The 21,668-nt window shown below is 43.5% G+C and overlaps 3 protein-coding genes and 1 pseudogene across 3 annotated transcripts in view; all 4 read left to right on the top strand.

Moving 5' to 3' along the window:
• The first annotated feature begins 184 nt into the window (after window positions 1–184).
• Window positions 185–5,295, top strand: LOC110495382 (origin recognition complex, subunit 4). The gene is made up of 14 exons (XM_036951671.2): window positions 185–479; window positions 699–767; window positions 1,095–1,171; window positions 1,747–1,837; window positions 1,942–2,017; window positions 2,121–2,206; window positions 2,288–2,336; window positions 2,438–2,589; window positions 2,920–3,093; window positions 3,228–3,314; window positions 3,406–3,514; window positions 3,641–3,736; window positions 3,824–3,891; window positions 4,923–5,295. The coding sequence occupies exons 2-14, from the start codon at window positions 711–713 to the stop codon at window positions 5,103–5,105; spliced, it is 1,305 nt and encodes a 434-aa protein (XP_036807566.2). The 5' UTR covers window positions 185–479; window positions 699–710; the 3' UTR covers window positions 5,106–5,295.
• Window positions 5,296–6,715: 1,420 nt separating this feature from the next.
• Window positions 6,716–13,964, top strand: hsf2bp (heat shock transcription factor 2 binding protein). The gene is given in 9 exon segments (XM_090209469.1): window positions 6,716–6,834; window positions 8,812–8,959; window positions 9,089–9,192; window positions 9,912–10,061; window positions 11,334–11,478; window positions 11,956–12,073; window positions 13,014–13,117; window positions 13,676–13,923; window positions 13,926–13,964. Coding segments are annotated over 9 exon segments (1,107 nt in total). The 5' UTR covers window positions 6,716–6,783.
• A 1,453-nt stretch (window positions 13,965–15,417) lies between these two features.
• Window positions 15,418–16,604, top strand: LOC110491195 (phospholipid scramblase 2 pseudogene; annotated as a pseudogene).
• A 743-nt stretch (window positions 16,605–17,347) lies between these two features.
• Window positions 17,348–21,668, top strand: part of LOC110491196 (serine/threonine-protein kinase SIK1-like) — a 20,315-nt gene continuing 15,994 nt past the window's right edge. The window contains exons 1-5 of the mRNA XM_036984399.2: window positions 17,348–17,823; window positions 18,144–18,320; window positions 18,773–18,889; window positions 19,499–19,562; window positions 20,272–20,433. Coding sequence (XP_036840294.2) covers window positions 18,174–18,320; window positions 18,773–18,889; window positions 19,499–19,562; window positions 20,272–20,433 — 490 coding nt within the window. The 5' untranslated portion in view covers window positions 17,348–17,823; window positions 18,144–18,173. The remainder of the gene's footprint in view (window positions 17,824–18,143; window positions 18,321–18,772; window positions 18,890–19,498; window positions 19,563–20,271; window positions 20,434–21,668) is intronic.

Genomic DNA, 21,668 nt, shown 5'->3' on the forward strand with positions numbered 1-21,668 from the left:
ACTTTCACTTTTACTTGAGTCATTTTCTATGAAGGTATCTTCATTTTTACTCTAGTATGACAATTGGGTACTTATTCCACCACTGATAAAAGGCTCAACACATATGTGTCTGACCTGACATTGAATAAATAAAGCTTACATAAGCAGACTACTACTTCTGTCTACCAAAAGGTCTGGACCATTCATTATGCATTCCCATCACAAGCGCTAACTTGGTGGCGGTGGTAAGATAATCACTGTTGGAAGAGAACATCCCTTCCTTGATTAAGTACATTTGATATTAATTAGATGCAGGGAATCTTACATACTGGAATTATTAATTTAAATGTGTGTAGATTGTTTTGTGCAGTAATATAGCCTCCTATTGTAGGTCCAATAATTAGGTGACCCGGAAGTGGGTCGGAGTTGTGATCGTTAAATGAGAAATGTCTTCGCAAAGATTCCAATTTCGCGCTTAGACCACTGTCATCGGGAAAAAAGTAAATAGTTATTATTATTAATGTCACCAAACTTGTAAATATCACTTAGTTATATGTTTCATCTTACTCTTGTATTTTTATAAGGCGAGTCAGCAGCTAACGTTAGTTCCTATAATATATAAATATATCGCTTTGTTTGCGCTGCATGCCATGTTGCTTGCTAGCTAACGTTACTGTAGTTAGCTTCAGCGCAAGTCTCTTGTGTTTTGTCCATTCTAGACTGTTGCCACCATGAGTAAACGAAAAGTGAAGGAAACACACATGCCAGTCGGCGAATGTATTTCTCAGGTTTGTATTCGTTTGTTTTATTGAATGTGTACATTGAGCAGGCAACGTAAAGGATCAATACATGAGTTGGTTGTGGTGACCTTGCTAGATCGAATCCCCGAGCTGGTAAAAATCTGTCGTTCTTCCCCTGAACAAGGCAGGACCCACTGGTCCTAGGCCGTCATTGTAAATAAGAATTTGTACTTAACTGACTTGCCTAGTTAAACAAAGGTTAAACATTTTTTTTAAACCTTACACAGATAACACATTAAGGTATGATGTCCCATGGACAACATTATTCGCAAATACTTAATAATGACTCTTTTTAAGTATGGATATATTTTTCAGGTTCAGATGATATTGAGGGAGAGATTCTGTCATCAGAGACTTCCTGAAAAGCCAGTGGGAATGGAGTCACAACACAAGTAGGTTCCTTGGTGGTGCTGACCTGCTAACTAAGGTTTTATTAATTGACAAACGTGACATTCACTGACTACTGTAGCAGATTGATTAATGTAAGGGTAATGGTATGAGTTGGGTCTATTTGCCATAACACATGACAAGTGTGTTTTATGAGGGGTACTCCACAGTGTCATGGCAATGTGCATTTTGTTGGGGGCTGAAAGTCTCAGCATAATAAGCTTAACTGTTTAGATTTTCAATTTCACAAGGACCCAGCTGTTGTTTATTTGTCTCCAGCCCCACCTACACCTGTCAAGTTTGTTTCTGTGTGGCGGCCATCGGCCACGTTTAAAACAACTGGGAACTCTGAGAAATACGAGGTCAGAGCTCTAGAAAGAGGCCTGAGTTCCCGAGTTAGATAACCGTTTAAATAGATTGTTCCCAGTCGAAGCTTGTTTTTTTCCAAGTTCCCATTTGTTTTGAACTCGCTGAAGTCGGAGAGTTCCCAGTTGTTTTGAACGTGGCAATTGGCCAGGTTGTATACTGATCTGCAGAGAGTGGGGCATTGTGGGTAACGGTCCTTGTGTTGATGTTCCAGACACCTGCTGGAGCTGCTGAGGAGGACAGCTGTCCATGGAGAGAGTAATTCTGTACTCATCGTTGGACCCAGAGGATCTGGGAAAACAATGGTATGGAATGCTACGAGGATAGCCTTGTCCCAGATCTGTTTGTCCTGTATAGCCAACTTCTATTGTCGTCGTCATGCATGTTGACTTTCTTCTGTTTTCTCCAGCTCCTTAACTGTGTCTTGAGAGAGTTGCTGGAGGTGAAGGATGTCAATAAGAATGTGTTACCTGTCCACCTGAATGGTTGGTAGTAGGATGTCTGTGATTGTTTCTATGTCTGTTGATTCTCTGTCTGTTTCTGCACTCTGTTAATTCTCTCCCCAACTCTTCTTTACTGTCTCTCTAGGTCTTTTACAGACTGATGATAGAATAGCGCTCAAAGAAATCACACGCCAGCTCAATCTGGAGAATGTTGTTGGAGACAAAGTGTTTGTAAGTGTTTACAGAAGTTATGCTGTATGTTTTGTCCCTTTGTAATTTTTTGCTTGCTCTTAATTTTATTGTTATTTTCAGGGTAGTTTTGCAGAAAACCTGGCCTTCCTTCTTGAGGCGTTAAAGAAAGGTAATCATTTCTGCACATTGCCCTCACTATAATTTTGAAGAATCCTCCCTCTTTATGCTGACAGTATGTCTCTACAGTGTACTGTTCTCTCTTTGTCCCAGGTGATCGTAGCAGCAGTCGTCCTGTCCTCTTCATTCTGGATGAGTTTGACCTGTTTGCCCACCATAAGAACCAGACTCTGCTCTACAACCTCCTGGATGTCTCCCAGTCTGCCCAGGCTCCCGTCGCTGTGATCGGCCTCACCTGCAGACTGGTAGGGTCTCTTCTACCTCAGTTGTGTACTATCTAGCTTTTAGACCTCTCCAGTGATGAACTAGTTTTAGCTTCAAAAGGATAGGTTTCAATCTAATTATATTCTACTCTACTCACAGGTGGTACCTTAATTGGGGAGGACGGGCTCTAAGTAATGGCTGGAACAGAATAAATTGAATAGTATCGAACACATGGTTTGCATGCGTATAGATACCATTCTGTTTACTCCATTCCAGGCATTATGAGCCATCCTCCCCTCAGCAGTCTCCTGTGACTTTACTCTACCTTCTTCTCTGGTGATCACAACTGGTCTCATCTCTGCTTGCTGCAGGATGTCCTGGAGCTGCTAGAGAAGAGGGTCAAGTCCAGGTTCAGCCACAGACAGATCCACCTGCTCAGCTCCCTGAGCTTCATACAGTACCTGGACAACGTCCGCTCACAGCTCAGCCTGCCACAAGACTTCCCCGACACCAAGTTCTATGACGAGTGGAATGACAGCATCAAGGTGAGGCCAGTCCAGGACTGTAAACTTATTATTATATATATATTTTTTAACAGTACTAGATTTGTGATGTGCTGTAGTTGGCTTTATCTGAAAGGCATTTTTCTTACCCACAATGCTCTCTGACTTTCTTTCAGACGCTATGTGAAGACCAACTAGTGGTGGACGTTTTACAAAGTCATTATAACTCCAGCAAAGACTTCCGTTCCCTGCACTTGTTACTGGTAAGAGTTTGTATCTGTAGTATAAAAGCAAAGAGTGGGGGAAAAAAACCTCTAAATATTGCTTTGTGTGTGTGTGGACCCCTCTCTGCAGATGCTGGCTCTGAGCCGAGTGAGCGCATCTAAACCTGCCATCAAGCCCACTGATCTCCTGGAGGCCAGTAGAGTCTGTATGGTGGACTCTAAAGCAAACATACTTCATGGTATAATTTAAAGCCTAAAGCCATTAGGGGTAGAGGTCATTATTAGAGGATGTCTTTGATGGACACATGACCATTTGATGAAACATTGATAATTTGGCCTGCATTTTGCTTTGTTGGTCTTTCCAGGCCTGTCCATTCTCGAACTGTGCCTGATAATTGCCATGAAACACTTGAATGACATCTATGAAGGAGAGCCGTTTAACTTCCAGATGGTTCACAATGGTAAGGATCAACAGTTAGTAAGAGCTGGTGTGTAATAGTTGGGAATGACATACATTTGTGTTAATAGATATTTTATTTTTTTGTCAGAGTTCAAGAAATTCCTGCAGAGGAAATCCCATTCTATACATAACTTTGACAAGCCAGTCGTCATAAAGGTGGGTCTGCATGACATCATGGTCTCAGTAGAATGACATCAGACCCTTCCAATAGTATATTTCATAAAAATCCTATAACGTTTTTGTAGATCGTTCTCAAGGTAAGTTTATTTCACAATGAAGAAGGGTGGATATGTGCTGAATGTTGATGTATACTGAACAAAAATATAAACGCAACATGTAAAGTGTTCTCGGGTCATGTTTCATGAGCTGAAATAAAAGATCCCAGAAATGTTCCATAAGCACATAAAGCTTATTTCTGTTATTTTTGTGCACAAATGTGTTTACATCCCTGTTAGTGAGCATTTCTCCTTTGCCAAGATAATCCATCCACCTGACAGGTGTGGCATATCAAGAAGCTGATTAAACAGCTTGATCATTACACAGGTGCACCTTCTGCTGGGGACAATAAAAGGCCACTCTAAAATGTGCAGTTTTGTCACACAACACAATGCCACAAGTTTTGAGGGAGTATACAATTGGCATGCTGCCTGCAGGAATGTCCATGAGGAATGTTGCCAGAGAATTGGATGTTAATTTCTCTACCATAAGCCACCTCCAACAGCATTTTTGAGAATTTTGCAGTACGGCCTCACAACCGCAGACCACGTGTAAACCACACCAGCCCAGGACCTCCACATCCGGCTTCTTAACCTGCAGGATCATATGACACCAGCTACCCGGATAGCTGATGAAACAGGATTATTTCTGTCTCTAATAAAGCCCTTTTGTGGGGAAAAACTCATTTGGATTAGCTGGGCCTATGCCCACCCATTGATGCGCCCCTGCCCAGTCATGTGAAATCCATAGATTACAGCCTAATTCATTTATTTAAATTGCCTGATTTCCTTGAACTGTAACTTAGTAAAATTGTTGGATGATGCATTTTTATTCAGTATGTAATGCCGTTGTTTGTCCCTTCTCTGTAATACCCCTGACTAAAGTTTATTGTATACATACAGTCTTAGTCACATGTATGTCATTGTATTATTTGATACTCAAGATTTACTCAACCCAACACTCTGTTCCAGGCGTTTGAACACCTGCAGCAGTTGGAGCTGATTAAGTCTATGGACAGCTCCACAGCAAAGATCCAGAAGGAGTACCAGCTGATGAAACTTTTGTTGGACCACAGCCAGATCATGGAGGCCCTGCAGAAATACCCACAATGCCCCACAGATGTTAAACAGTGGGCCATGTCTGCTTTTGGTTAAAGGTACATATTCTTCTATATTGTGTCCAGTGGGGCAGTTATGAAAGATATGGGACTGTGGCCTGGACCCTGTCCTCGGGGATAGACAATGAATGACCTAACAAATGTTTCTGCCATGTGTTCATTCCTTGTGTGTAAATGTAAATATTTGTCTGTACTTATTGAATAAAGTCATGCAATTTTTGGGGTCATCAGTGTACCAGTTCTTGAAACCTAAGAAGTATTCCATGCTAAATGCCACCATCTACTGGTCTGTTTTGGAACTGACATTACAGGGGACAAATCCATTCACATTGAGCAATCATGCTTTATGTCAGGGGGAATAGCACACACAATTAATGCAAAGATAAACGCATAATCGTCAATGTCACTCAGAAAATAAGAAAATGTAATACTCCTGAACAGTAAGTATGTCGGTTTAATAAGATTTTGCATTAAATGTGTTTACCATGCTAGAGACGCAGCACTTTTACAGGTTCTGGGGTCTGGAAGACCTGCATCTTTTCATTGATGCTGGTGTCCCCAGCAGCGTACTGCACAGCCTTCTGCACCTTTCCCTCTGTCAGGGAGCAGGACACTTCAGCTAACTGTAGAATCCACCCAGATATCACTACCACTGAGGGACTAGCTCAAAAGATAAGGTGTGTGTATTGGGCTGATGAAGGGCTGTCATTCAACAGTCAGTACCTGTTCTAATGAACATGACGTGGTAGTTTCTCCATCTACGGCTACCACTCAGTCAACCACAATACTCAAGAACATGGCTCCCCTCTGTGGAAACAGTGGATGCCCGGTCAGCGGAGGTACTGCCCCCTCCATGAGGCGTGAGGGGCTGGTCTCAGACATACGACAAGTTCTTGTTTAGGAGGTCCAGCCGCCGTACTGCGTTCGTAACAACAGCACGACCAGAGAGAATGAGACATTTGAACCGTGAGAGGTGAAATATAGAGCGAGTACTGTAGATGTTTAGTACATGACGGAGGAACTCTTGAAACTGTGAACTGTAGCTAGCCCACTGGAAGCTAGAAAGGTCAAACGTGACATGATGTTGGTCAGGGCCCATAGTGCAGGAAGATGTTTGGGGGTGGGTGTATCTTTACAAAAGTGTCCTAGTGAAACAGTGCCGTTGCATAGAGATTACGTATGATTATCGGAAATTATGCTGGAGTAATTAAACATTCCACCAATAAACCTTTGAGCTTGTTGGTGATTTACATACAGCTACAAACAGTTTTTTTTTTCAAAACAACTTACCCGTAAATAAATGACTAAATAATTATCTAAAGAGGGTGAATTCTCACTGCAGAAACAATCAATAGTGGGGAGAGCGCGTCATTCTGGTCCATCCTAAAATGTGCAGTGCGTTTAAAATAACTGAATAATTTATCCAGGTAAAAATGCATTTGAACACGCATTTCACGATATGACGTAATGGTTGCCTACTTTTGTGATTTACATAGGACATTTGCACGTTTTCCTTGGTTCTAGATATATTTAAACATTTTGAACGGGGAGCCAAATGCGCCAGCTCTTTTACCTGAACGGAGCCAAATGAGCCGACTCTTTTACCTGAACGGATCCAAATGAGCCGGCTCTGCTCACCGAAAAGACTCGGAATGCCCATCACTAGTGGCAAGTGCACTAAACTCATCTCAAAACAAACCTCCGAGGAATAAAAAATGACTAAATTCATAGACACAAAGATGTGGGCTTTGTGCAAGAAAGGAAAGGTATTTATATCATATTTTTGACTATCACTATAGTAAAACAAAAATATTGAGCTCGCAAATTAGCTTCCATGAAGCTGCACGTTTGCTAGCTACGCTGGCTACTGTAATTAGCTAACAAGAGCTAACCAGACACCAATACACATGACGATGAAGTTACTACTTATTCACAAGTAAATTCTCTCTTTGTAACAACCATCTCAGCAAACAAAGTTGAAGAGTCACTGTCAGCTAGACTTGTAGGTCGAGTAATGTTGGATTAGGTTACTATTTCGGTCTGGTAAGGAGCGAGTCCGTTATTTGTCGTGTGAAGAGAATTTACCTGAAAGTTCTGTCCGTCCTTGTCCTGACATTTACATTGTAATTTTCAGATTTGTCCACTAGATGCCAGACAGACCTGCAATAACTATTTCAGAGCTAGCAAAGATGGTCTGCTTCTAGTGATCTGTATGCATACAGGGACTCTTAAATGACAACCTAATATTACAGCTATGACTACTGCATACCACCTAATATTACAGCTATGACTACTGCATACCACCTAATATTACAGATATGCCTACTGCATACCACCTAATATTACAGATATGACTACTGCATACCACCTAATATTACAGATATGCCTACTGCATACCACCTAATATTACAGCTATGACTACTGCATACCACCTAATATTACAGCTATGACTACAGTATACCACCTAATATTACAGCTATGACTACTGCATACCACCTAATATTACAGCTATGACTACTGCATACCACCTAATATTACAGATATGACTACTGCATACCACCTAATATTACAGATATGCCTACTGCATACCACCTAATATTACAGATATGACTACTGCATACCAGCTAATATTACAGATATGATAGTCTCAGGAAATCCCAGACCTCGGGCAACAGCACGAGGAGCATTGTTCACATTGTGAAGGCACCCTTTGTGCCGAGGGAGACTACAGATATGACTACTGCATACACATACACTACCGTTCAAAGGTTTGAGGTCACTTAGAAATGTCCTTGTTTTTGAAAGAAAAGCAAAACAATGTGTCCATTAAAATAATATAAAATTGACCAGAAATACAGTGTAGACATTGTTAATGTTGTAAGTAGCATTAGTAGCATGAGTATTGTAGCAGGAAACGGCAGATTTTTTAAATGGAATATCTACATAGGCATACAGAGGCCCGTTATCAGCAACCATCACTCCTGTGTTCCAATGGCACGTTGTGTTAGCTAATCCAATTTTATAATTTTAAAAGGCTAACTGAACATTAGAAAACCATTTTGCAATTATGTTAGCACAGCTGAAAACGGTTGACTGATTAAAGAAGCAATAAAACTGGCCTTCTTTAAACTAGTTGAATATCCTGAGCATTAGCATTTGTGGGTTCGATTACAGGCTCAAAATAGCTAGAAACAAAGACCTTTCTTCTGAAAGTCGTCAGTCTATTCATGTTCTGAGAAATGAAGGCTATTCCATGCGAGAAATTGCCAAGAAACTGAAGATCTCGTACAACGCTGTGTACTACTCCCTTCACAGAACAGCAACAAACTGGCTCTAACCAGAAAATAAAGAGGGGTGGGAGGCCCCGGTGCACAACTGAGCAAGAGGACAAGTACATTAGAGTGTCTAGTTTGAGAAACAGATGCCTCACAAGTCCTCAACTGGCAGCATAATTAAATAGTACAAAACACCAGTCTCAACGTCAACAGTGAAGAGGCGGCTCAGGGATGCTGGCCTTAATTAACAATGTCTGCACTGTATTTCTGATCAATTTGATGTTATTTTAATGGACAAAAAATGTCATTTTCTTTCAAAAACAAGGACATTTCTAAGTACCACAAACTGTTGAACAGTAGTGTATTTGCCTGGCACATTGGCAAAAATAAGCCACACCTTGCAAAAATCAAGTAAAAGCTGTAACAAAACATTTATGCTCATGACTGGCTATTGATTTTCTGTTCTAGGTTGACAGCCGAGATGGCCTGGTCCAAATCAGAAAAAGAGACTTGGAGAGATTGACTACAGAGGTCATGCAGCTCCGAGAGTTCTTACCCAAAGTAGTGAATGGAGACCTGATTGAGATGCTGCAGAAAGCCCGTGCTGCAGAGACAAGTAAGCTGCCCTTGAAACGGCTCTACGTGGATGTTATCATACAAGTGGGCTGATAATGAATAACATGAATGTTTGTATTGGGAAATAGCCTAAACAGTGAAAGGGAAAATTGTGTGTGTGTGTGTGTAGTGAAGGAGCGCCTTGGTCAGGAGCAGGAGCAACTGAGACAGGAGTGTCTGCACCTCCGCTCTCGCCTGGACGCAGCGCAGAGCGAGTGTCAGAAAGAGAGAGAGGTGAGAGATGGAGGGATATTAAAGAGAGAGGTGAGAGATGGAGGGATTTTAGAGAGAGAGAGAGGTGAGAGATGGAGGGATATTAAAGAGAGAGGTGAGAGATGGAGAGATATTAAAGAGAGAGGGGTGAGAGATGGAGGGATATTAAAGAGAGAGAGGTGAGAGATGGAGAGATATTAAAGAGAGAGAGGTAACCTGTTCCCTAGGTAACATTGTGTGTGTCAGAGTATGTCTTAAGGCCTCACTTGTAGACCAAGAGAAGATGGTTCCTGGGACAAGTATGTGTGTGTGTGTGTGCGTGTAAGTGTGTGTGTATATGCGTGTAAGTATGTGTGTGTATGCGTGTAAGTGTGTGTGTGTCTGAGTGGAAGTGTGTGTGTATGAGTGTAAGTGTGTGTGTCTGAGTGGAAGTGTGTGTGTATGAGTGTAAGTGTGTGTGTCTGAGTGTAAGTGTGTGTGTCTGAGTGTAAGTGTGTGTGTCTGAGTGTAAGTGTGTGTGTCTGAGTGTAAGTGTGTGTGTCTGAGTGGAAGTGTGTGTGTCTGAGTGTAAGTGTGTGTGTCTGAGTGGAAGTGTGTGTGTCTGAGTGTAAGTGTGTGTGTATGCGTGTAAGTGTGTGTGTGTCTGAGTGGAAGTGTGTGTGTGTCTGAGTGTAAGTGTGTGTGTATGAGTGTAAGTGTGTGTGTCATCATGTTAACCTGTCTGCTGCATGCCCCTGCAGGAGAAGCTTGTTCTGAGGGAGCAGCTGTGGGAGAGTCGGGAGCAGCTGCAGCAGCAGGCTGAGTTCTGTACTGGGCTGGGGGCTGCCTCCTGCACCCTGCTGTGGAGCACCTCCAGTAAGGAGGAGGCAGTCAAAGACATCCTGGCTGATGTGAGAGGCATTCATCCACAGACCTTACAAAACCTTTCACCCAATTCCAAACCAACCCCTAGCCGCTTACACACCTGTGGAGATCTGAGAGGACTGGATAGCTATAACATGATGACAGTAGCTTTATCACACCGGTGGAGATCTGAGAGGACTGGATAGCTATAACATGATGACAGTAGCTTCATCACACCTGTGGAGATCTGAGAGAACTGGATAGCTATAACATGATGACAGTAGCTTTATCACACCAGTGGAGATCTGAGAGGACTGGATAGCTATAACATGATGACAGTAGCTTTATCACACCTGTGGAGATCTGAGAGGACTGGATAGCTATAACATGATGACAGTAGCTTTATCACACCTGTGGAGATCTGAGAGGACTGGATAGCTATAACATGATGACAGTAGCTTTATCACACCAGTGGAGATCTGAGAGGACTGGATAGCTATAACATGATGACAGTAGCTTTATCACACCTGTGGAGATCTGAGAGGACTGGATAGCTATAACATGATGACAGTAGCTTTATCACACCTGTGGAGATCTGAGAGGACTGGATAGCTATAACATGATGACAGTAGCTTCATCACACCTGTGGAGATCTGAGAGGACTGGATAGCTATAACATGATGACAGTAGCTTTATCACACCTGTGGAGATCTGAGAGGACTGGATAGCTATAACATGATGACAGTAGCTTTATCACACCTGTGGAGATCTGAGAGGACTGGATAGCTATAACATGATGACAGTAGCTTTATCACACCTGTGGAGATCTGAGAGGACTGGATAGCTATAACATGATGACAGTAGCTTCATCACACCAGTGGAGATCTGAGAGGACTGGATAGCTATAACATGATGACAGTAGCTTCATCACACTTCATCACGCAAACTTGCCTACCTGATTAAATAAAGATTTAGGGGTCAGCACTCATCTGAAGCTATTCCTCTGCCTCTGATGCTTTCCACTCTAGTCCATGTCCTGGTTCTCTTTAAACTCCAGTCCATGTCCTGGTTCTCTTTAAACTCTAGTCCATGTCCTGGTTCTCTTTAAACTACAGTCCATGTCCTGGTTCTCTTTAAACTCTAGTCCATGTCCTGGCTCTCTTTCAACTCTAGTCCATGTCCTGGTTGTCTTTAAACTACAGTCCATGTCCTGGTTCTCTTTGCCTTTATCCTCTTCCATCATCCTCCTTGTTCCCCTCCTTAATTCCTCCCCTTTCCCTCTGGCCACCTCTGACCCTGCCTCATTACTCTAATTGTAGGGTAAGCTGCAGTCCTTCCTGAGCGTGGCGGGCCAGACCCTGGAGAGCTTTGTCAAGTCTCTGGATGGGGAGGCCAAGGCCGAGCAGCAAGACTCCAACTCCCATGAGCAGCAGTTTGTTCTGGCGCTGGCCGGAGTCGTCACCAGTGAGTGTGTAGCTATGTCACCATGCCATCCAAACTGTCTATTGAATGTATTTTGATAACCACAGTTTATAAATACACCATCTCACTGTGAGTTATTCCAGTCTATGCTGTGTTATATAACATGTTTTGCATCATATAATTAAGCAATAAAGCATGAGGGGGCGTGGTATATGGCTAATATACCACAGCTAAGGGCTGTTCTTACGAGTGCCTGGATATAGCCCTTACCCGTGGTATATTGGCCATACACCACAAACCCCCGAGGTGCCTTATTGCTATTATAAACTGGTTACCAATGTAATTAGAGCAGTGAAAATAAACGTTTTGTCATACCTGTGAAATATGGTCTGATATACTGGCTGTCAGCCAATCAGCATTCAGGGTAACCCAGTTTATAATAAATGGCACACCCTGCTCAGCGTTATCATCTTTAGCTCTCCAATCGGTGACCTCTCTGCTGTTTGATTGTCCACTCAGACGTGGCGGCGGTGACGTGTGGGCGGGACTACCTGTCCAGCTCCGCCCACGTCCTCCTGGAGACTCTGATGCAGCTGCTGGAGCTCCTGAAGCCTGGGGTCTTCCCCAAACTCAAAGTGTAAGACTGGAGGACTTCTAAATCACTCACATTAATAATCATACACACACACACGGTCTCCTCAGCAGTTATGTTGGCCGACCCAACACACACTCAACATCAATACACACAGCCATCTGAATCCAGATCAAATGATACCTACAATAATAAATGAACTAGGCATTGTAGTTTCTCTGCAGGTGGAGGAATGATGATGGTTATTGTAGTTTATCTGCAGGTGGATGAATGATGATGGTTATTGTAGTTTTTCTGCAGGTAAATTAATGATGATCGTTATTGTAGTTTTTCTGCAGGTGGATGTGGATGTCCATTGTAGCTTATCTGCAAGTGGATGAATGATGATGGTTATTGTAGTTTATCTGCAAGTGGATGAATGATGATGGTTATTGTAGTTTATCTGCAAGTGGATGAATGATGATGGTTATTGTAGTTTATCTGCAAGAGGATGAATGATGATGGTTATTGTAGTTTATCTGCAGGTGGATGAATGATGATGGTTATTGTAGTTTATCTGCAAGTGGATGAATGATGATGGTTATTGTAGTTTATCTGCAGGTGGATGAATGATGATGGTTATTGTAGTTTATCTGCAAGAGGATGAATGATGATGGTTATTGTAGTTTATCTGCAAGTGGATGAATGATGATGGTTATTGTAGTTTATCTGCAAGAGGATGAAGGATGATGGTTATTGTAGTTTATCTGCAAGAGGATGAATGATGATGGTTATTGTAGTTTATCTGCAAGTGGATGAATGATGATGGTTATTGTAGTTTATCTGCAAGTGGATGAATGATGATGGTTATTGTAGTTTATCTGCAAGAGGATGAAGGATGATGGTTATTGTAGTTTATCTGCAGGTGGATGAATGATGATGGTTATTGTAGTTTATCTGCAAGTGGATGAATGATGGTGGTTATTGTAGTTTCTCTGTGTTACAGGTTGATGCTGATGGCTTTGTATAATGTCAGTATCAGTGTAAAGGGACTGAAGTATATCAGGGAGTTTCCAGGACTTCTCTCTCTCATCTGGACCCTTTTGGAAGGTAAGAGGGGAGTGAGGGGTGGGCTTGTGTGCTTTGTATGTGGCGTTATAAAATGTGTGCATTCAAAAGCGTTAGTTTGTTAATTTGGATCTCTTATTGCCCACAATGGGGCTAATCGTCCAAGAGTCCGGTGTGTGTCCGAAAGACAGAGCCTGAATCAGAGGTCAGAGAGCTGGCATCAGTGTGTTTAACTCAGATCAACGAAGAAGGACTCGTGTTGTGGTCAGTTAGGAGGATTAAGACTGTATATTTCTATTTCTCTCTCTCTTTTTCTCTCTTTCCTCTCTCTTTCTCTCTCTCTCTTTCTCTCTCACTCTCTCTCTCCTTCTGTCTCTTTCTCTCTCTCTCATTCTCTCTCTTTCTTTCTCTCCTTCTCTCTCTCTTTCTTTCTCTCTCCCTCTCTCTTTCTCTCTCTCTCTCGCTCTTTTCCCTTCCTCTCATGCTGTTTCTGTCTGATTCTGCCCATCCTCTCTTCCCTCACCCTTTCTGTTTCATTCTATCTCTCTCTTTTTGCTGTCTCTTGTCCTCCTCTCTCCCGACCCCTCTTCCCCTCCTGAGACGGGGACTCTGAGGTTTGCCTCCACGCCCTGCGGCTGCTCCAGTCAGTGCTGCTGGAGGAGGCCCTGGTGGGGCCCGGGCTGCTGCTGGACGACCCCCTTCTTCCACTGGAGCGCATACGCACGCTGGCCACCTCCAGCCGCCACCCGGCCCTGAGGCAGACGGCCCAGGAGACACTGGATGACCTGGGCTCCCTCCGCACCTCCTTCCTGGACCCCCACGGCACCTCCTCCTCTGACCAAGTACATGTATAAATACATCCAACCCAAAGTGAAACACACAGCACTAGCGACACATCCCACTCACGTGATGATGATGATGCTTTCCTACTGTAGAGTAAACGTTTCTCTGATTAGAGAGAGCTCTACTCAGGAGCGCTGCCATGATGCACTGTGGAAGAGGTTGGTTCCATCGTGTCCCTTTCTCGTTTTTCCTTCGGGTCCAGGGACTTAGTCAGGTTGGTTCCTATCCCACCACAGCAGATGTTCCGGACCAGTAGAACCCCATAACTGTACATAAGGGCTCCATAACACATTCATAAGCCATACATAGAACATACATTAGAACTACAAAAATGGTGTATGTCAAATTAAAACGTGTTGACATGGTCCAAAGCAAGGATGACTTCTGCTTGCCATATGTTAAAGAGACGGCTTGTCTGTTTGTTTAAAACATGTACCTACTGTTGTGAGGTGAGTTGGATCTGTTTCTACCTGTTAGCCTGTTGACCTAATACCAGCTAATACCATATCAGACTCATGGCCTTATTTCATTAGGTCAATTACCTTGAGGTCAAGTAACAATGGAGGATGTTTTATTTTTGTGTGTTGTGTTCTACCATTGTTACAGACAATAAAATGTTGTTCAAAACTTTTCAAAATGAACATTCATTTATATATGATATGTAGCCTATTTTTCCCAGGTTAGGGGCGGTTTGTGTGTATGAATCTGTCTGACTGTCCTGTTCTCCCGCCACCACATCCTGGACCACCTCACACGTGACTCCCTAACTCCGGCTACGTTTACATGTCAGTCGTTTAGCAGACGCTCCTATCCACAGCCACTTACAGTACAGGCATATCGTTTCATACTGGTCCCCCGTGGGAATCGAACCCACAACCCTGGTGCTGCAAGCACTATGCTCTACCAACTGAGCCTCCGACTCCCAGATAAACAGATTATGACGTAGAGATTGGCCTGGTCATTAGGAGCCACCTAAAGTGGATAAGCCTTTCAGTGTCTGAGGGGGGTGACACTGAGTAAGCTGACTCGGCACGTGTCCACCAGGCTGTAGGGTAATTGAAGCAAGTAAGTCTCTGAACATATACAGTCAAGCCTCAGTCTGTTGAGTTACAGTCCATTTCAAAGCTACAAAACATTTCCATATTCTGACCGACCTCCATTCCCAACATGGTTGGATCTCTGAAGTGTTACTGTACACTCAAGATGAGAGGGCTAAAAGACTGGGCTGGACTGAGTCCGCTTTAGGATCTCTGAAGTGTTACTGTACAGTCAAGATGAGAGGGCTAAAAGACTGGGCTGGACTGAGTCCGCTTTAGGATCTCTGCTAATAATAGTCATTTGCAAATCCTCTCAAGAAGCAACAGGAACTTGCTCACACTCAGAAGAGATGTGTTTCCAATACCTTGCTAACGTGTAGAAAATGTATGTGTCAGAGCATGTGAAGCTATAAAGGTGTAACTTGGTTTTTGTAGTTAAAAAATAAGGAAGAACCTTTTTGATGTCTTGTTTTGATCTTGTAGAACGTGGAAGTGCATCGTTTCAATGGCCTCCAAAGGACATGGCGACACCGACTCAGGACGGTTACCCCCAGCTTACTCCAAAGAGGTTCCGCCTGGTCACAATGCTGTGTACCCAGCGCCCACCGTGGTGCCACCACCCCCAAGCTACCTGACACCTTCAGCCCCACCGGTTCATATGATGATGTCTGCCTCTCTCGGACCACTCAATGCTGTCTACCCAGCTCCCACAAACCCTGGATTCCCACCCCCTGGATACGTGACCCCTTCCGCTCCTCCGATGATGCCTGCCCCTTTCGGACACCCTAATGCTGTCTACCCCGCGCCCTCGAACCCCGGAATCCCGCCAGTACCCCCAGGCTACGTGCCCCCTCCGGTCCCTGTGATGATGCCTGCCCCTCCGCCTGATCTCCGACCCACCGGCTGCCCCCCAGGACTGGAATACCTGATTCATGTCGACCAGCTTCTCGTCCATCAGACTTTTCATCTGGCCGAACTGCTGGGTTGGGAGGTTAGAAATTCCTACAATGTGAAGAACAGCATCGGGCAACAAGTGTTTCTGGCGGAAGAGGAGAACAACTGCTGCACCCTACAGTGCTTTGGCCCCAGCCGACCTTTCACCTTTCACATCCAGGACAACCTGGGGCAGGAGGTGTTGACCCTGACGCGCCCTCTTGCGTGCAGCTACTGCTGCTTCCCCTGCTGCCTGCAAGACCTGGAGGTGCAGAGTCCCCCCGGTATTCCCATAGGGTATGTGGTGCAGGAGTGTCACCCGTTCCTGCCCAAACTCACTGTGCTGAACGAGAGGAGACAGCCTCAGCTGAGGATCAAAGGGCCGCTGTTTTTCTGTAGTTGTTGCAGAGACGTCACATTTGAGGTGAAGACTCTGGATGACTCAATGTTGATAGGGCACATCAGTAAGCAGTGGTCCGGCTTCCTGCGCGAAGTCTACACGGACGCAGATCATTTTGGAATCGAATTCCCAATGGACCTGGATGTGAAGATGAAGGCTGTGCTGCTGGGAGCCTGCTTCCTGATCGATTTCCTGTATTTTGAGGAAAGGAAAGGAGACAAGAAACATTGAACTTTTACTCTGTGCCGACTACGGAACCCACAGTTCCTTAGTGTATCGTGAAGAACTTTCAGAATCATCACGCATCAAAATTACATTAGACCTACAATAAAGTTGCATGTCAAAATCAACAACTCCAAATCCCTCTCATTGTGTATATCTAACGGTCCTCTCCCCAGTGTTATTCTCCATCTTAAACAACTTCCTACTTCTCAGCATCAACAAAACAACTACAAGGCTACAAGGTCCCGGGGTTCAGCATCAGCAAAACAACTACAAGGCTCTAAGGACCCGGGGTTCAGTAACAACAAAACGACTTGAAGGCTAAATGGTTCGGGGTTCAGTAACAACAAAACGACTACAAACTACAAGGTCCCTGGCTTCAGTAACAACAAAACAACTACAAGGTTACAAGGTCCCGGGGTTCCGTAACAACAGAAGCAGGGCAAGCTTCATCCTAACAGCCACCATCCTATTGAATAGTGGGACATAGGACACAGTTTACATTACATGGCCAGACAGTAGGCTATACATGTCACAGGGTACTGTGTGTTTACTTTGTATTGAATTCCATTATATTATAGTGTATTGAATTTGTGTATTTCCTTTCTGTCATATATACAGTACAATTCCAATGCAAATGGACAATACAACGTATGTTGCATCATACAAGCTCAATGCAACATTGACATAGCAACTAAATGGTGGCTAGAATCCAACAAAATATCATGCTGCTGAGTGTCGCAAATTGAGTTGAACAATGTTAGCCTTGGCTCATGAGTCATCACCACATTGGTCATCATGACCCACTTAACGGTATGCCTGTTCGTTAAACTGCTTATAGGGAGGAGACTAGTGAGCCTCTAGTCTACTAGAAGCGTTGATGGTCTAATTCAATAAAGAGACGTTGCTGCTCAGTGTTATTGTTTGGCGTTACTGTACGCTGAGCGGCTGCTACAGCCTATTCATAGTGCAAACCTCGTGAAGACCACTTTGGCGTCACGGTGTCCAGCTCCAAGCTACCTTTCCCGCTCCACGAGAAGCGCGCGGGACAGTTGCTCGGCAACTCTAATGCAAGCTTGACGTTAATTAAGTGTGTTTTAGTTCATTATGGCAGGAGAAGATTTCCAGCCGAGTTTGAGTTACAGAGGTTGTGTGGATTATTGCATACCAGATTTATCCCCCGTTAACAAAATATGAGGAACAAATCGTCTGTGCGCAGTTAGGGAAGTAGCCTGGATGCGCACACTGTTCTAGAACGGCGGAGGATTCCAACAACATAGGTGGATGTACTGAACTGGAGAGTTTCTGTGAAGGTAAATTACATGATTTTGTTTTGCAAATTAATAATAAGATATGGTCTGTTTTTATTTCAATACTTGTTGGCTAAAGGATATCTGTTTGTCTTACGCTGTTACGTAGGCTATAGTCTTTCCTCACATACATAGTTAAATGGAATTACACTTTTTGGAAGGTGGTGAGATTTATAGCCTAGGACTACTAGATTTAATATCACAATTGTATATTTTTTCTTTCCTACTATATGCAGCCTATATATTGACAAAATATGTTCTCTCAGTTGTGTTTACGGGAGTGGCCTAATAACGGTACTCTAATCCTGGGAAATGGACAATAGGTTTATCCAGTCACTGGGTGCCTCTGCACCATGGTGGTTTTATCCGATGGCTCTCCCCTGAGCCAGCCATGCCCCGGGGGACCGGTTCAGGTCGGTTTCTACGAGATCATCAGGACGCTGGGGAAGGGAAACTTCGCTGTAGTTAAACTGGCTTGTCACAAAGTCACAAAAACCCAGGTGCGTAATTACGCATGCATAATGCATATGAAACATTCATTCCCTACACCATTAATCTCCAATATTCAACTCCACCTCTTCCAGTCATTGTGTTAATGACTGAATTAGTTAGCATTGGCTCTCAAAATGACCTCTTACTTCATACTGGACACAGAGACGTACAAATGGAATCAACAAGTTCATCTGACTCTGGGGAAGTGGATAAAGGGCCTCTTTGACAAAATCCCAAAGTATCATATCCTACTAATTTGAGTGTCCCCGGATTTACATAGTCTAGTATATGTGACCGGGCTGGAATGGGACCTTGGCAGCGCCTGAAGTGGCACATTATTCCCTGTATATTCACAGTGCACTACTTTTGAACAGGGTCCAGGGCTTTGGTCAAAAGTAGTGCACTGTATAGGGGTTAGGGTGCCATTTTGAAATTAACTATCTGCTTTCTGTACACACAGGTGGCCATTAAAATCATTGATAAAAAGAGACTGGAGCCCTCTGACCTGAAGAAGATCTACAGAGAGGTCGAGGTGATGAAGCTCCTCAACCATCCGCACATTATAAAGCTCTATCAGGTAACTCCTCAACCATCCTCATATTATCAAGCTCTATCAGGTAACTCCTCAACCATCCTCACATTATAAAGCTCTATCAAGTAGCTCCTCAACCATCCTCACATTATAAAGCTCTATCAAGTAGCTCCTCAACCATCCGCACATTATCAAGCTCTGTCAGGTAGAGGATAGAGTTGTGGAACTACTTTCTCTCTCTTTCTCTCTCTCTCTCTCTCTCTCTCTCTGCCCCCTCTCTCTCATTCTCTACATGGAAGATTTTGAAAGGTCAGGTTGTTTATCTTGTAATAGGGGTTAAGTGTATGTTTCCCAGCCCTCAGCCCAGCCACCCCCAGCTCTATGAGTCACATGGGGATTTTCAGAATGGAAAATGACGACCCCGTCAACCCACCCCTACTTCCAATATGGTCTCAAAGAAAATATTTCTTAAAACAGAGAATCTTTAACTTGTTTTTTGTAATGGTTTTTAAGCATTCTAATATGGTCCCTGCTGTCATATTCTCGCATTACGCTTTGGGCACACTCTTCCACAGGCTTACATGTAATAATGACATGGGAAATGTATATTTAAGTTGTATTTATCAGTGAGTGTGCCTCTCTTGTGTCTTGCAGGTCATGGAAACTAAGGACATGTTGTACATGGTGATGGAGTATGCCAGGAACGGAGAGATGTTTGGTAAGTGGAAGGGTGTCGCTTTAGAGGTGTCCATGATGCTTGGTGCAATCTCTTAGAACAGTGTGTTTGTGTGTGTGCACATGTGTACTTGATCACTCATTATTTACAATGATTCAATCAAACAATCTGAACCAACCAATCAATTACATTCCTCATTATTCACCCTCTATCCCCTCCTCTCCCATCCTCCCACCCTCTGTCCCCTCCTCTCCCTACATCCCATCCTCTATCCCCTCCTCTCCCTACATCTCATCCTCTATCCCCTCCTCTCCCATCCTTCCACCCTCTATCCCATCCTCTCCCTACATCCCACCCTCTATCTCCTCCTCTCCCATCCTTCCACCCTCTATCCCCTCCTCTCCCTACATCCCATCCTCTATCCCCTCCTCTCCCATCCTTCCACCCTCTATCCCCTCCTCTCCCATCCACCCACCCTCTATCCCTTCCTCTCCCTACATCCCATCCTCTATCCCCTCCTCTCCCATCCTCCCACCCTCTATCCCCTCCTCTCCCTACATCCCATCCTCTATCCCCTCCTCTCCCATCCTCCCACCCTCTATCCCCTCCTCTCCCTACATCCCATCCTCTATCCCCTCCTCTCCCTACATCCCATCCTCTATCCCCTCCTCTTCGATCTTCCCATCCTCTATCCCCTCCTCTCCCATCCACCCACCCTCTATCCCCTCTCCCTATATCCCACCCTCTGTAGACTACTTGTTGTCATCGGGGCGGCTGAGTGAGAGTGAGGCTCGCAGGAAGTTCTGTCAGATCCTGTCAGCGGTGGACTACTGCCACAGCAACCACATCGTCCACAGAGACCTGAAGGCTGAGAACCTTCTGCTGGACTCCAACATGGACATCAAAGTAGCAGGTACAGGCAGAAAGGAGAGGCTCTGAAATCAATCAACCTTGAATCACAGAAAGATGGATATTTAAAAAACAGGCCAAATAGAATTGCTTTAGTTAGTAATTAAGCCACAGTGCATTCGGAAAGTATTCAGACCCCTTGACTTTTTGCACATTTTGTTACATTATAGCCTTATTCTAAAATTGATATAATCGTTTTTGCCCTCATCAATCCAAAATGTAAATAAGGTATATCTATTGTTTATTTGTAATAAATTTGCAAACATTTCTAAAAACCTGTTTTCACTTTGTCATTATGCGGTATTGTGTGTAGATTGATGAGGGGGAAATGTATTTTTATCAATTTTAGAATAAGGCTGTAACATAACAAAATGTGGAAAAAGTCAAGGGGTCTGAATAATTTCCGAATGCACTGTATATTATATAATATTTTATTAGATTCTATTAAAGGTGGTGGTTTAAAAAATGTAAACAATTGTCGTGTCTTTGGCTATGCCGGATTAAGTGATATGACATGCTATTCTATAAAATCCTTTCTCCGTAATTAATATTACCTGATTGAGCTAATCATGTAAATGTAATTAACTAGAGAGTCGGGCACCACTAAATAATATTTATAGAGCTGTTATCTTCCGAATAAACTCTTAAAGACCTAGTAATATTTGACATCAATAGCAGTCAATATTAATCGTCACCTTAATTCAGTCTCATCTGAAAGTTATAAATTCTTGGTTATCTTCACAAACCCTGGCTAACAAGTTGGATCAGCAATACAAAATTGGGTTTAATTATTTATTTACTAAATACCTAATTAATCACACAGAATTACATATACACAGAATGAATCATACCTTGATTACAAATTACGTCATAAAGGAAAATGTCCTTAGCGGGCAGAACAGATATGACAGCTGGTTACACAAAAGAAAAGGGGCTGGGTTTGAGTGAAAGAGCGGGAAGACTGAGGGACAAAGGGAAGAAGCTGTGCTATCGTAAATACAGTATCTTATGCATTCTAAATTACCGCCCATTTGGAAAAAGAAAATGCAATGAATATTTACTCTGAGCTGTGCTTCAGTAGGTTGGTAGTAGATGGAAGGCTGGGTTGCCAAACTGAGTACTTTGTCCTTTGAAGAATGTCTCTGGTGGTCAATTGGATAAGTTGTAGTAATGTCGTTGTGAGGTAGAAGGGATACTCTGTCTGTTCTTTCCTAGCCCACGTTTGCAGCTGCTGTGGCT

The sequence above is a fragment of the Oncorhynchus mykiss genome, chromosome 18 (assembly GCF_057628025.1).
Source record: "Oncorhynchus mykiss isolate SJ-2025 chromosome 18, ASM5762802v1, whole genome shotgun sequence".
NCBI classification, from domain to species: Eukaryota; Metazoa; Chordata; class Actinopteri; order Salmoniformes; family Salmonidae; genus Oncorhynchus; species Oncorhynchus mykiss.

Coding starts and splice junctions, on each gene's coding strand:
- LOC110495382 (XM_036951671.2), top strand. CDS start 711: ATGAGTAAACGAAAAGTGAAGGAAACACACATGCCAGTCGGCGAATGT. Junction 1,172..1,746: donor GGAATGGAGTCACAACACAA/GTAGGTTCCTTG, acceptor TTGATGTTCCAG/ACACCTGCTGGAGCTGCTGA. Junction 3,515..3,640: donor TAAAGCAAACATACTTCATG/GTATAATTTAAA, acceptor TGGTCTTTCCAG/GCCTGTCCATTCTCGAACTG.